The sequence below is a fragment of the Sciurus vulgaris genome (genome assembly GCF_902686455.1).
Source record: "Sciurus vulgaris genome assembly, chromosome: 5".
NCBI lineage: Eukaryota > Metazoa > Chordata > Mammalia > Rodentia > Sciuridae > Sciurus > Sciurus vulgaris.
The window spans coordinates 27,535,067-27,547,838 of record NC_136465.1 but is presented as its reverse complement, the minus strand read 5'-3'; the positions used below and the strand labels follow the sequence as shown (position 1 = coordinate 27,547,838).

The following is a 12,772-nucleotide window of genomic DNA, read 5'->3' as shown; positions in this document are numbered from 1 at the left end:
CTTTTTGCTATTGTCTGTCATATATTCTTCCACATTATATAATTATTATTCCTGTTTTAAACAGGTAATACTCTTTTTAAATCCACATACTTACCTTTGTTTGTGATCCTTTTCTCCTCCTGAGGATTTAAGCAGGACAGCTTATTTGTCTGGAAACATCATTTTTTCCCCCCCTTAATTCTTGAAAGCTTTTTCCCTGCATATAGAACTCAAGGTATTTATTCATTTATGTTTCTAAAGCAATTTAAAGATGACATTCTATGTACTTCTCATTTTTAAAGTTCTATTTAAGAGTTGGCTTTCAGACTTAGTTTTGCTTTCTTGATTTCCTCCTTTTTTTGGGTAGTGGGTATTAAACCACTGAACTTTGTGCCCAGTCCCTTCCTTCCTTTCTCTCCCCAACCTCCACTTTTTCTTTCCCCTTTCCTTCCGGAGGACTCCTCCCAGAGGCTCTCTATCACTGAGCTACATCCCAGCCTTTTTTTTTTTTTTTTTTTTTTTTTTTTGTGGTGCTGGGGATTGAACTCAGGGCCTTGTGCTTGCAAGGCAAGCACTCTACCAACTGAGCTATCTCCCCAGCCCCATCCCAGCCTTTTTTATATTTTATTTTGAGATAGGGTCTTACTAAGTTGCTTAGTATTTCAATAAATTGCTGAGGCTGGCCTTGAATTTGTGATCCTCCTGCCTGTTTTCTGAGTCACCCTGGGATTACAGGTGTGCATCACTGTACCCAGTCTGCCTTTAACACTTTGTATTATTATGTGCTTAAAAGATATCTTTTATTAGAGCAGGTTTGACCTTTGCTATTTAGGCAGAAACAATCTCTCTAATAGATGGAAGGATAAAAAGTTACTTATCACAATCCAGTGAGGGTAAGCAGTGTCCAATCTGGGTTGCAAAATTTTAGTAAGACTTAGTTCACCTGTGGTTCATCCCCATTCCTTAGACATTGCTGCGTGATCTTTTTGTTAAGGGCTTAGTGGGTCTCTGACTCCTTAGCCTTAAAAGACTGGAAGATTAATTTCCAGGAATAAATCACTTCCCTCATGGAGATTTTATTTGTCTAGATTCACAAAAATAGTTTAATAGTTAAAAATAACTTTTTGTTGTTTTTGTACAGGGTATTGAACCTAAGGATGCTTAAACACTGAGCCATATCCCCAGTCCTTTTTATTTATTTTGAGGGTCTCACTAAGTTGTGTAAGTCCCGGCTAAATAGCTAAGGCTCGCTTTGAATTCTCAATTCTTCTGCTTTTGGCTTCCGAGCTGCTGGAATTACAGGTATGTGCCATTCTGCCTGCCCCTGTTTTTCAATTTTTTCAAACTTGTATTTTCAGTTCTTCAAAAATACATTGAACTATGTCACTAAATTTCATTTCTGGAGTGAGTTATTCAGTTAGGCCTCCGAATCAGTGATCTACCCACAAGTGGATGTGCTTATTTGATAATAGGCTTATCCTTCATCACTGCCTTTAAAACAACTTGAAAATATTCAGCTCCAATCTAAGATTTATCTTTGAGGAACTGTAACAAAGTAATTTTTTTCAGTTTATTCACTATGCAATTCAAAAAAACAACCATTTTATATGCTACTAACCTTGTACAAATTTTGTACAAATTTTGACTTAATTTTGGCTCACTTTATGAGTTAATTATTCAATAATAACCACTGAGAATTTATTTATTGCTTTTCAGGGGAAGGGTCTACAAAAAATGTATATGCTGCTAGGTGTAAGATCTGATATGGGTGGCCAAAAAGGAGTCAAACCAAAAGCGGCTGAACAAAGCTTTATTGGGATCGGCTCTCGGGAGACATTCACTGTCCATCAGAGTTAAGGGCCAGGAAAGTCCGGCCAAGGCTCTGGTGGAGAGGCGTTTTTGTAGTCCAAGATAGGTGGATGAAGGCTTGAGGGTTGAGTGTCCCCCTAGGGTTGGCTGGAGATCCTGCAGGAACTTGTGCCCCTCTGGTATTGGTTGGGGACTCCACTGATTGACGGGCGATTGCAAGACACCATTAGGGTTTATCTGTAGGCTCAGATTGCTTGTTCTTTGGCCCGTGGGCTGCCTGATGCCCTGCCCCCATCCAGCCACCTCAGACCGCCCTAACACCAGGCACTGTGGAGCATGGTTGTAATCTCAGCTACTCAGGAGTCTGAGGCAAGAGGATTGAAAATTTGAGGCCAGTCTGAGCAATTTAGTGAGACCTGTCTAAAATAAAAACTAAAAGGGCTAGTGATGTAGCTCAGTGGCAGAGCTCCCAAGGTTTAATCCCCAGTACTGCAAAAAAAAAAAAAAAAAAAAATGTACATACTATCCTCTATTAGTACTTTCTAATCTGGTTTGATGAACACAGATTATGAAAAGTCTAAAATTTTTAGGAAAACATCAAATAAATGATAGGCATTTCAATAACTAGCATGTAATTTTTATACAATTCTGAAAGACTGACACTTGTAGATAAATTCAAGTTTTTCAATAGAATAATTGTAGGTATAGGATAGGGGTGTACTCTGGAAATAGCTTTGCTCCTCATAATTAGTTTATTGCTAACAGCATACGTTTTACAATTCATGTGAGGCTGAATTCAGTTTGGCAAATAAAGTGATATAATGATACCATCTGGGGGAAAAGTTATCAAGATAATTTTAATGAAAGGATAAGATGAAATATTGTGTGATATAGTTGGTCAACTACATTTATTATGTTTGGACAGCTATCCATTCTTATAATTATTCTAAAACCACTGTTTTAGAATAACTATAGTTAACACTAATCAGTATTCTTATAGATACGTTATTTCTATTTTTAAATTTAATTATAATCACTGGACTGCATAACTGCAGAAGTTAAAAAATACTTATTTGCTTACATTATGATCACATACTGCCAAAATAAATGAATCATACAATTTATCACTTGATGCCTTAGAGATTATCCCCTGAAGCTCAAGTTAGTCAAAGTCCTTGAAATGCCAAGTGAACTGTTCTAAATCACAAGTCAATGCTTTTTATTTTTTTATGAAGAACATAAACATTTTACTTTTTATCATCTTTTAGAAATGTGTACTGCCTTAATAAATATAGGGTATTAGTTTTAAAATACATAAATTAATGTGTTCTTGGAAAAAATGGCTTTCAAGCTACTTTAGAAATACCACTTTATTTCCCCATTTAGAACTGTCATAAGACTAGAAAGAGTTAAAAAAGACCTTTAGTATTATTACTCCTTATGGGACATTTCAGTTTTCTGATAAAGTTGTACTAGTATGCCAAATAAGTCATAGTATGGTGAATCAGGCCTTGATTTTTTTTTGGTGGTGCTGGATATCAAACCCATGGCATGGCCAGGGCCTCATGCTTGCTAGGCAAGCACTCTACCACTGAGCCACATCCCCAGCCCAGGCCTTGACTTTTTTGTGTGTGTATTTAATTCATCTTTTCAGAATTACATTTAGGACTAAGTTTTTTTTTTTTTTTTTTTTTTTTTGGTGCTACCAGATACTGTATTTTTTAAAATATATATATATATGTATATGTATATATATATATTTAGTTGTTAATGGGCCTTTATTTATTTATATGTAGTGCTGAGGACTGAATCCAGTGCCTCACACGTGCTAGGCAAGTGTTCTACTACTGAGGTACAACCCAGTCTGACACTGTACTTTTTTTCACCAAAAATGGTAGTGTTCTGTAATCAACGACTATCAAGATCTTAGTTAAACCTATTTACACTATACTATGCTTCTCAATATTACTACTTCTAAGCCAGGAAGTATAGCATGAAAGTGAAATCTTGGCAGCAATAGTAAAAGTGAATTGAAGATAGCAATGTTTTTCTTTTCTCTGCTGTGATGAAGAATGGAAATTGGTATCAGCAGATCTGGTTCCTTCTGAGAGCAGTAAGGGAAGGAGAATCTGGTACAGGCCTCTCGATTTGACTTGTACATGCCATTTTCTTTTTGTCTTTTCAAATTGTCTTAACCTCTATACCAATCTCTGTGTCCAAATTTCTCTTTTTGATAAGGATATCAGTCATACTGGATTAGAGGCTCATCCTACTCCTGTATGACCTTGTCTTTTAACTAATAGCACCAGTAATGACCCTATTTCCAATTAAGATTATCTTCTGAGGTTTTGGGTGCTACAACATCAACATATGAAGTTTGAGAGAGGGGCACATTTCAACCCATAACACTTAAGTGAGCCTATCATCTACGTCAGCTTGCCCTAAGGTCCTTTGTCTCTTCTAGGAATAAAGATTAAGAAGTGATTAAAAAAAACTTTCTGAAAAACAGCACCTCAAATCCAACCAATTGCTAGTATAATTGAAAGGAAGGAGGTCTTAGAATCATGATTCTTAAAAAATAGAAGTGTATTAGAATGAAATGTAGAATTTAGTTAATAGCTCTGATTTGGGATGTTGAATAAATTCACTATTTGCATTATAGTGACATAAAAAGTTGGTGAACTCAATTTACTATATTATGAGCAATGCAAAATTCTCCAAGTGAAGTAAAACTTTAGTGAATATCAAAATGTTGTTAGTGAGAGATTATGCATGTAAATAAGTGACTAACATCTATTACCATTCCTATTGGGCTACAACTTTATTTTATTTGGTAATGGGGATTGAACTCAGGAGCTCTCTACCACTGAACTATAAGTACTTTTTAAACAATTTTTAGACAGGGTCTCACTGAATTGCCCAGGGTGGCCTCCAACTTTCAACTCTCCTGCCTTAGCCTCCTGAGTAACTGGATGTGTATCACTGAGCCCAGTGGATTTTGACTTTAGAGTTAGAAAAAAGAATGAACATAGTGAATTGATTTTTAATGTATGAACGTGACCTCACTTTTACCATGCTGTAAACACTACCATCTAAAATGGAATTATTTCACTCTCTCCCTCACAATTTTTAGTGGTTCTTTGACTATAGGAAAAAGACTAAATTTCTTTGTAAACTGTCAGTCCAACACCATCCTTGTAATTGATAACCAAATAAGCCAGGCTCTTTTAAAGGCTTTTGTTTATTTTGCCCCCTCTGCTTAATATTCCCATTCCAAATCTAATCAAATGATACTTTCATAGAAAGCTTTCCCTACTTCCCCATGGTGTTAGGTGATTATTTTACGCTTTCTTCATTGAACAATTTCAATAATTATTATGTTGTACTGCTTTTTCCTATTTTTGTCTCCCTCTACACTATAAATAATCTGATGGCAAAGGCCATGACATTTCATCTTTATATTTCTACTGCTAAGTTCAATGCTTCAAATATTCAATAAACAGTTCTTGAGTAAATGACCAATTTTTATATAAGCTATAATATAATTTTATATAATATATAATTTTTATATGCTATAGTTGCAATAGTCATTTTGTAGGTATGTAAGATTCTGCAGGCACAAAAATATTATAAATTAAGGATTATGACTAATAAAATTCTTGGACCCTTAAAACAAGAAAATTCATCTTTTTGAAAAACATGGTTTTTTTTTTTTTTTTAATTGTGGTAAACATACATAAAAGTTACCATTTTAACCGGCATGAACTACATTGACAATGTTGAGCAACCACTATCCCGTCACAAGGGACATACACTTTTTAAAAAAATCTGGTTTTTATTAGTAAATCTGGGTAAAGAATTGCTGGTTCTGAGGTATCATTGAGTATGATTATCATAGAACAAACCAAATAGGATTATTCAGTTAAACAAATGCAAGCAAACTCACTGTAAAAACAAGAAAATATGAAAAACCCGTTGAAACCGTCAGTGCAATATATAATAGACAAAAGTTCTCGGAGAAAAAAATCCTTCAAAACTGGACATAACCCAGTCTTACTAAGTGTCCAAGTCCTACCTTAGGAAGGGCAGCTTGTGAGGCTGATAAGCAGCAAGGTAGGGTAGCTTTGCAGGAGTCTAAGGTGCTGCTGTACCTAATTTGACGATACAATACATGCAATCGGGGGCGGGGCATCCACTGTTTTATTAGATTTTCCATTTTCAAAAACTATCACCTTAGAAGGCTGTCACTGAGCAAGGTGAGGAGGCCGCCTGGGATCCCAGCCCCGCGCGCCGCTTTGGGGACTGGGGCGTGGTCTCCAGTCCGCCGGGAGCCGGGGGCGGGGCACGCGAGCGTCCGCCGCCCCCGCTTCGGGAGCCGCAGGGCGCTCCTGTTTACCTCCCAGTGTTTGACACCTGAGACAAAGAGGGAAGGAAGGGCGGGACCTCCCGAGAGAAACTCCCTTGGCGGGAAGCGCCTCAGGCGTTTTTTTAACACTCCACCCACGAGAGGCGGGAGCAACTGCCCTCCCGCGCCCCTCACGCCCTCTCCGAGGCTCCTCGCCTAGTATTTTGCGGGTTCTACCCAGCTTCAAAGACAAGCCGAGGGGCTGGGCAATCGGTCCGCAGGTCAAACTCCTCAGTCTCTCCCACTTAGTATTGTTTCAACAGTGCTGGGGAGACTGCGGGGCCGCAAGGGACTAGAGCTCCGAAGAGACCACGCTGCAGGGTCGCGCTGGGGCGTAGGAGAGACAGGACCAAAACTGGTTGGAAAAGGGATAGACAGGCTTCCGCCTTTACCTTAGCGCCAGCAAGCCCAGACGCCGCCGCCAAACTCTGGAGATCAACCCCCAGGCTCCTGCCCTACTACTTTTAAATCTGGCGGGGCTTTTCCTCTTGGGCCAACCACTCCCCCCATTTGCAGTCTTGCCCAATCAGTGTCAGGCCCGCCATTTTTCAAACCCTTTTCCTGCCTCCAATCAGAATCGAGCAGTACATTCCTCTCCTGACCGGTTCTAACGGGTCTGGGAGTTAACGACCTGGGCGACCCACCGAACCTGCTAGGCTGGGGATAGGGGGACGGGCCTAGAGAGACACTGACCAATAGGAAGCTGTCTTGGGGAGGAGGCGGGGACTCCCCGCGTTTGAATAATCGTAAGAACCAATCAGAGAAGTGGGGGTGTGGTCTGTGGCGGGACTCGTCAAGTTGCCGTGGCGCGGAGAACTCTGCAAAACAAGAGGCTGAGGATTGCGTTAGCGATAAACCAGTTCACGCCGGAGCCCAGGGAAGGAAGCTTCTCTGTCGGATCCGGCCGCTCTGCGGGACTCTGAGGAAAAGCTCCCACCAGGCAAGAATCCCCTTCTACCCGCTGGGTTTCGTGGGCCTGCCCTTCCCCCTTCCCTCAGAGCCCTCTCTCGGGTCTCGGCGCTGTGACTCCTGGGGTCCAACCTGGCGAGCGGAATTTGGGGTGCTGACTGGTGAGGGCTGGGGCTGCCAAGGGCGGGCTGGGTGTCGGAAGGCGGGAGGCTCCCCCGGGCCCGGTTCCAGTAGTTTTTTGAATGTCGGTCGCGAGGCGACTAGCCTGCGCGAGGCTCGCGACGTGGAAGCCGGGGACATTTCTGTCAGGAAAGGGTTTCGAGGGCGCTCGCGGCGTCCCGGGCCGCGGTGAGGGGCGGGCCGCGGCGGCGGAGTCGGCGGAGCCGAGAAACTTGCTGACCCGGCGTAAGGAGGAATCGGCCGCGGCTGTGGCGGCGGGCGGAGGCGGGGGAGCCGGGCGCGGCGGCCGCCCGCGAGGAGGGGGGCGCGGGCCGGGTTTGGGCGGGAAGCTGCGCCCCGCCAGCGCCGCTGCGGGCTCCGCGCCCACCGCCGGCTTTCTCCCCGCCAGGTAGAGCGCGGCTGCCACCATGGGTAAAGGAGACCCCAATAAGCCGAGGGGCAAAATGTCCTCGTACGCCTTCTTCGTGCAGACCTGCCGGGAAGAGCACAAGAAGAAACACCCGGACTCCTCCGTCAACTTCGCCGAATTCTCCAAGAAATGCTCGGAGAGATGGAAGGTGAGAGGGATTCAGAGCTAAGGTTTTTCAGGTGTGTTTTTGGCAGGCAGGTAATTTGGGAGTTTCGACTTTCCTACCTTGATGAGTCTGGCGTTTTAGGCAGACCACTTCAGGATTTTACTGAAGCCACCAGTCACAGAGTTGTTAACGAAGGAAATGTGATCCTTAAAGGTCTTAATCTTTTGGGGATGGCTATAGCTTACAGTTTTGCAGTGTTTTTAATCCTCCTTTTATGCCCATAGACCATGTCTGCAAAGGAAAAGTCGAAGTTTGAAGATATGGCAAAAAGTGACAAAGCTCGCTATGACAGGGAGATGAAAAATTACGTTCCTCCCAAAGGTGATAAGAAAGGAAAGAAGAAAGATCCCAATGCTCCTAAGAGACCACCGTAAGTTTATTTTAAAATCAACCAAACTGCCCCTTGGAGTTTTTACTTTTGCTTTATTAACTCTGTTGCTTCCTTTCAGATCTGCCTTCTTCCTGTTTTGCTCTGAACATCGCCCAAAGATCAAAAGTGAACACCCAGGCCTGTCCATTGGGGATACTGCAAAAAAACTGGGTGAAATGTGGTCTGAGCAGTCAGCCAAAGATAAACAGCCATATGAACAGAAAGCAGCTAAGCTAAAGGAGAAATATGAAAAGGTAAACTGTTGACTTACTCTTAAAACCGAGGTTAAAATGAGGTAGATTTTTTTTTAAAAGCATGTTAGATATGAACTGTAGAAAGTTGGGAAATTTAGGCAATCTTATATTAATGGTTGTCAGTTACTTTATGAAAAGGCCTAAGGGAACTTGTCCACTTAAGCAACACAAGCTCATTGAGGCCTTCTTTCCTTTGACTGAAGCCAGTGTTTGTAGCACTGAAATTCCTACATATGTTCTCCTTTGTACTTATATAAATCTGTCTTAAAAAGTTGGAGAGCCAAATAGTTTATGTAGATGTATTCAAAATGTGAAGTTGGTGGGGAAATGTGTGATGTAAGTGAATATTGGTAGTGAAAGCACTGCTGACCAACTCCCATCAGTTTTACATCATCTAGCTTTCTAAAGCCTAGAGGAAACAAATGTTTCCCCAAACTGAGGTAGACTCTGAATACCTGTAGACAGCTATTAGGGTTATTGGTCAATGTTTTAGATTTTTTTTTACAATGAAGTGGTTTTTTAGAGTTGAGTAATGACACCGGATGTTGATTGTATTATTTTGACAATATTTCAGGATATTGCTGCATACCGTGCTAAGGGCAAAAGTGAAGCAGGAAAAAAGGGTCCTGGCAGGCCAACAGGCTCAAAGAAGAAGAGTGAACCAGAAGATGAAGAGGAAGAAGAGGAGGAAGAGGAGGATGAAGATGATGAGGAAGAGGAGGAGGATGAAGAATAAATGGCTGTCCTGTAATGATGTGTGTGGAGTGTGTGTGTGTGCTCAGGCAACTGTTTTGCTAAGAATGTGAATTCAAGTGCAGCTCAACATTAGCTTCAGTATAAAAACTGTACAGATTTTTGTATAGTTGATAAGATTCTTTGTAGAGAAAATACTTTTTTAAAAATGCAGATTGTAGCTTTTTGAAGGGCTACTACATACAGTTAGATTTTAAAGCTTCTGATGTTGAATGTTCCTAAATATTTAATGGTTTCTTTAATTTCTTGTGTATGGTAGCACAGCAAACTGGTAGGTATTAGTATCAGTAGTAAATTTTGGGTTTTTTAGGATGTTGCATTTTGTGTTTTTTTAAAAAAAATTTGTAATAAAATTATGTATATTATTTCTATTGTCTTTGTCTTAATATGCTAAATTAGTTTTCCCTTCAAGACTGGGGCCATGCCAACCTTTAAAAAATTTCTGACCAATAGTTCTTAGATACAGCTAAGTTAGTAAAATATTTTAACCTTTGAAACTCAGATCTGGAATTTAATACACTTTATGAAGTTTATGTACTTTCAAAGAAAGGTTACACTTTGTGCTTGACAGTTACATTCATTTGTTAGATAACTTGCCCATCCCTGCCTTGACCTTAGGAAATTTTATGTGAGGAAGAGCAGCTAGAATGGTGAATCCTAAAATGTACACTAAAAAAAAATTAGTAAAAGCTAAAATTTTCTATTGATAGTTAAACAAGTTCAACGAAGAATACCAGAGTAGATTTTGAATTAGATCTAAAATCTCAGGTCTTAAGTTTACAATTCTCGGTAACTAGCTTAAGTATTTAAGAGGGTTGTGATATTCCCTAATATAAATTTCACTAGGATTTGTATTTACAAGGGGATTCATTTATTTTAGGAATGCTGATGTGAGGAAGTAGCAGTTACTTGTAAATTAAGATAAAATTAAGTTATTAGAGTTGATCATCTGTAGACTAAATGTTTTGAGACAGTCTCATTAAGTCTTTAGGGTCTTGCTAAATTGCTGAGGTTGGTCTTGAACTTGTAATCCCATCCCGTCTTAGTCGTGTGAGAGGCTGGGATTATAATGTGCACTATCTCACCTGGCAGGACTTTCACTGACCATAAGATGAAAATTAGTTTTCAGGTCTTAGGTGACTTAAAATATTTGGGGTAATATATTAGATGCATACCCTGGTGTAGGGCTCCTCAGTTCCCTAGCTCTACCAAATGCTAGAAATAGGAACTTAGAACCTATTTCTTCCCTTTTGTAATAGGGTAAATACCTACTTGGCAATGTTTTAATGATGAAATGAAAATTTTATGAAGTACTTAATAGCACCTAATGCATAGACAATATTAAATGTTAAATGGAAGTTGTTGAAATAGATGGTTTACTTAATTTCTAAGTCTACAAATAGACCCACAAAGCACCCCTATTGGGTCTCTTGTCACCTGTCTTTGGGAGACTGACATTCTGTTGTCTGTAGTTAAGACCACCCATTTTATTCAGGAGCCAGTCAGGATTGAAATGGGTCCTGCCTAGCTCATGTTTGAAATAAGAGTTTCATATCTGAGAGACTAAAACCAGCAAGTTCTCAATAATTGGGACTAGGTGACTTAAATGGATATGAAAGCACTGAAATGAGGGTAAGAATTTAAGATTCTCTTCTAGACTAGCCACTAATTGGAGGTATGTTTATAAAAATAGGTCATATCTAAATGGTACAAAATCTAAAAGGATATGTAGAGGACAGTTTTTCCTTGAGTCCCAGCTATGCTGTCCCAGACTTTTAGTCTGATAATCCCAGTCATGCAATAATTTATCCAAGAAAGGTTTAACCTTAAATAGTGGTGTATATATACATATATATGCATCATATAAATAATGCATATATCTAAATATGTAGTTATTAGTATGACAGCTGGCACATTAAGTAACTGCATAGTATGCAACTGAATAAATCATAATCAGTTCCTTAAAGATTTTTTTTTCTTTAAGAACAATGTTGCTATGACTATCCTTGTGATTTCACACATAAAAGAAGTCCTATAAGGAGTAGCTGGGTCAAAGGGGATGCATATTTTAAAATTTGCTAATTATATATATATATAAACATACTTAGCATCTGGCAGAAACTGCTCATGTTTTGTTAACTTGTTGGAGCCTGCTAAAATTGCTCTCAATAGAAGTGTGCTATATATACTCGGTTGTACATGTTTTACAGTGCCTGGTTTCCTCAACATAGTTATTCTCAAACTTTTTAGTTTGAGATATATAAAAGAAAATGCGATATATAAAAGAAAATGATCCTTTATGACGTGTAAATACTTCTTTGACTTTTGGTGCTTTTTTTCATGCAGAGATTTCTTACTTCTCTGTAGTCTGATATTTCAGTTCTTTCATGGCTTTCAGAGTTCTTTCCTACTCAGATTATAAAAAAAATAGTTTGGTTTCCTTTTAAGAATTCAAACATTTGGTCTGCCTGAAGTTAGTGCAAGGACTGAGACAAAGGCTCAGATTTATTTCTTCCCTAATGTCAGCTACTAGTTTTGGTCTTTTAATTTATAATAGTAGGACACTGGGCTAGAAGATCCTACAGTCCTTTACAGTATCAAACCCAGGGCCTCATACATGCCAGGCAAGTGCTCTATCACTTAGCCACAACTCCAGTGCATGTTCTGAGATTCCTGATAGTCCATGGGGACAGGAAAAATAACCATGGAAAAATGTTCTTTTGGAGAGTTTTTCTCAGCATCAAATAAAAATTCCTAACACAGGGTTCTGGGGATATCAAGTACAAGATTTATGTCTTTAACTCCACCATGAAATTTGTGAATTTACAAGTTGTTTAAACATACAATTATATAAACGTACAATTTACTGTATATTTAATTTTAGTCACTTGATATTTATAAATATCAAGTGCTTAATGTAGTCCTTTAGGAATTGCCTTTTTCACTTAACACAATATTACGAAAGACTGTTTATATAGTTCATTCATGTTCATCACTGTAGTGTTTCCATTTCCATCTTACCATAATTCATCCATTCTCCTTTCAATGGGTATTCAGGTTATTGATTTTTTTGTTTGTTTATTTTCACTTTTACAAATGGTAGTGCTATAAATATTCCTGTACAGGTCAGCTAATATACAAAAGGACTCACCTTCACTAATTTCCCTGAGAAATTCCAGCTGCTTTAACAACCCCAAACTCCTACTTTGCCTCTTCAACTCAGCAAAATCAACACTCTTGAGCTCCATTATCCATCTGTTATACAATGGTGGAGAAAGTTCTCCCAGGTCAATAGACATAGTGAACCTGGGTTTCACCTTGTGTATTTCCCTTTTTTACAATACAGTTTATCTGTTAACCAATTCCTAAAAACAGTTGCCACCATATATTTTGTCCAGTTTTAGAGTTATTTAGAATGCCCAGGGTAAGCCCAATACTAATTACTATGTCACAACCATCTACTATTATTTAGTTTTGAGCCCACTGTGGTAGTGCACACTTGTAATCCTAAAGGCTGAGGTAGGAGAATCATGAGTTC

The 12,772-nt window shown here is 39.4% G+C and overlaps 1 protein-coding gene across 2 annotated transcripts; it reads left to right on the top strand.

Moving 5' to 3' along the window:
• The first annotated feature begins 7,010 nt into the window (after positions 1-7,010).
• Positions 7,011-9,601, top strand: HMGB2 (high mobility group box 2). 2 transcript variants are annotated; one of them, XM_079142694.1, is made up of 5 exons: positions 7,011-7,263; positions 7,671-7,839; positions 8,082-8,227; positions 8,307-8,481; positions 9,056-9,601. In XM_079142694.1, the coding sequence occupies exons 2-5, from the start codon at positions 7,690-7,692 to the stop codon at positions 9,215-9,217; spliced, it is 633 nt and encodes a 210-aa protein (XP_078998820.1). In that variant the 5' UTR covers positions 7,011-7,263; positions 7,671-7,689; the 3' UTR covers positions 9,218-9,601. The 2 variants fall into 2 exon arrangements, with proteins under 2 accessions (XP_078998820.1, XP_078998819.1); XM_079142693.1 differs by lacking the exon at positions 7,011-7,263 and having other exon boundaries at positions 7,579-7,839.
• The last annotated feature ends 3,171 nt before the right edge of the window (positions 9,602-12,772 follow it).

Bases quoted from the DNA above. Each gene is read 5' to 3' on its own strand.
- HMGB2 (XM_079142694.1), top strand. From the start codon at position 7,690: ATGGGTAAAGGAGACCCCAATAAGCCGAGGGGCAAAATGTCCTCGTAC. The intron at 8,228-8,306 runs GTAAGTTTATTT...GCTTCCTTTCAG, and splicing joins AATGCTCCTAAGAGACCACC to ATCTGCCTTCTTCCTGTTTT. The intron at 8,482-9,055 runs GTAAACTGTTGA...ACAATATTTCAG, and splicing joins TAAAGGAGAAATATGAAAAG to GATATTGCTGCATACCGTGC.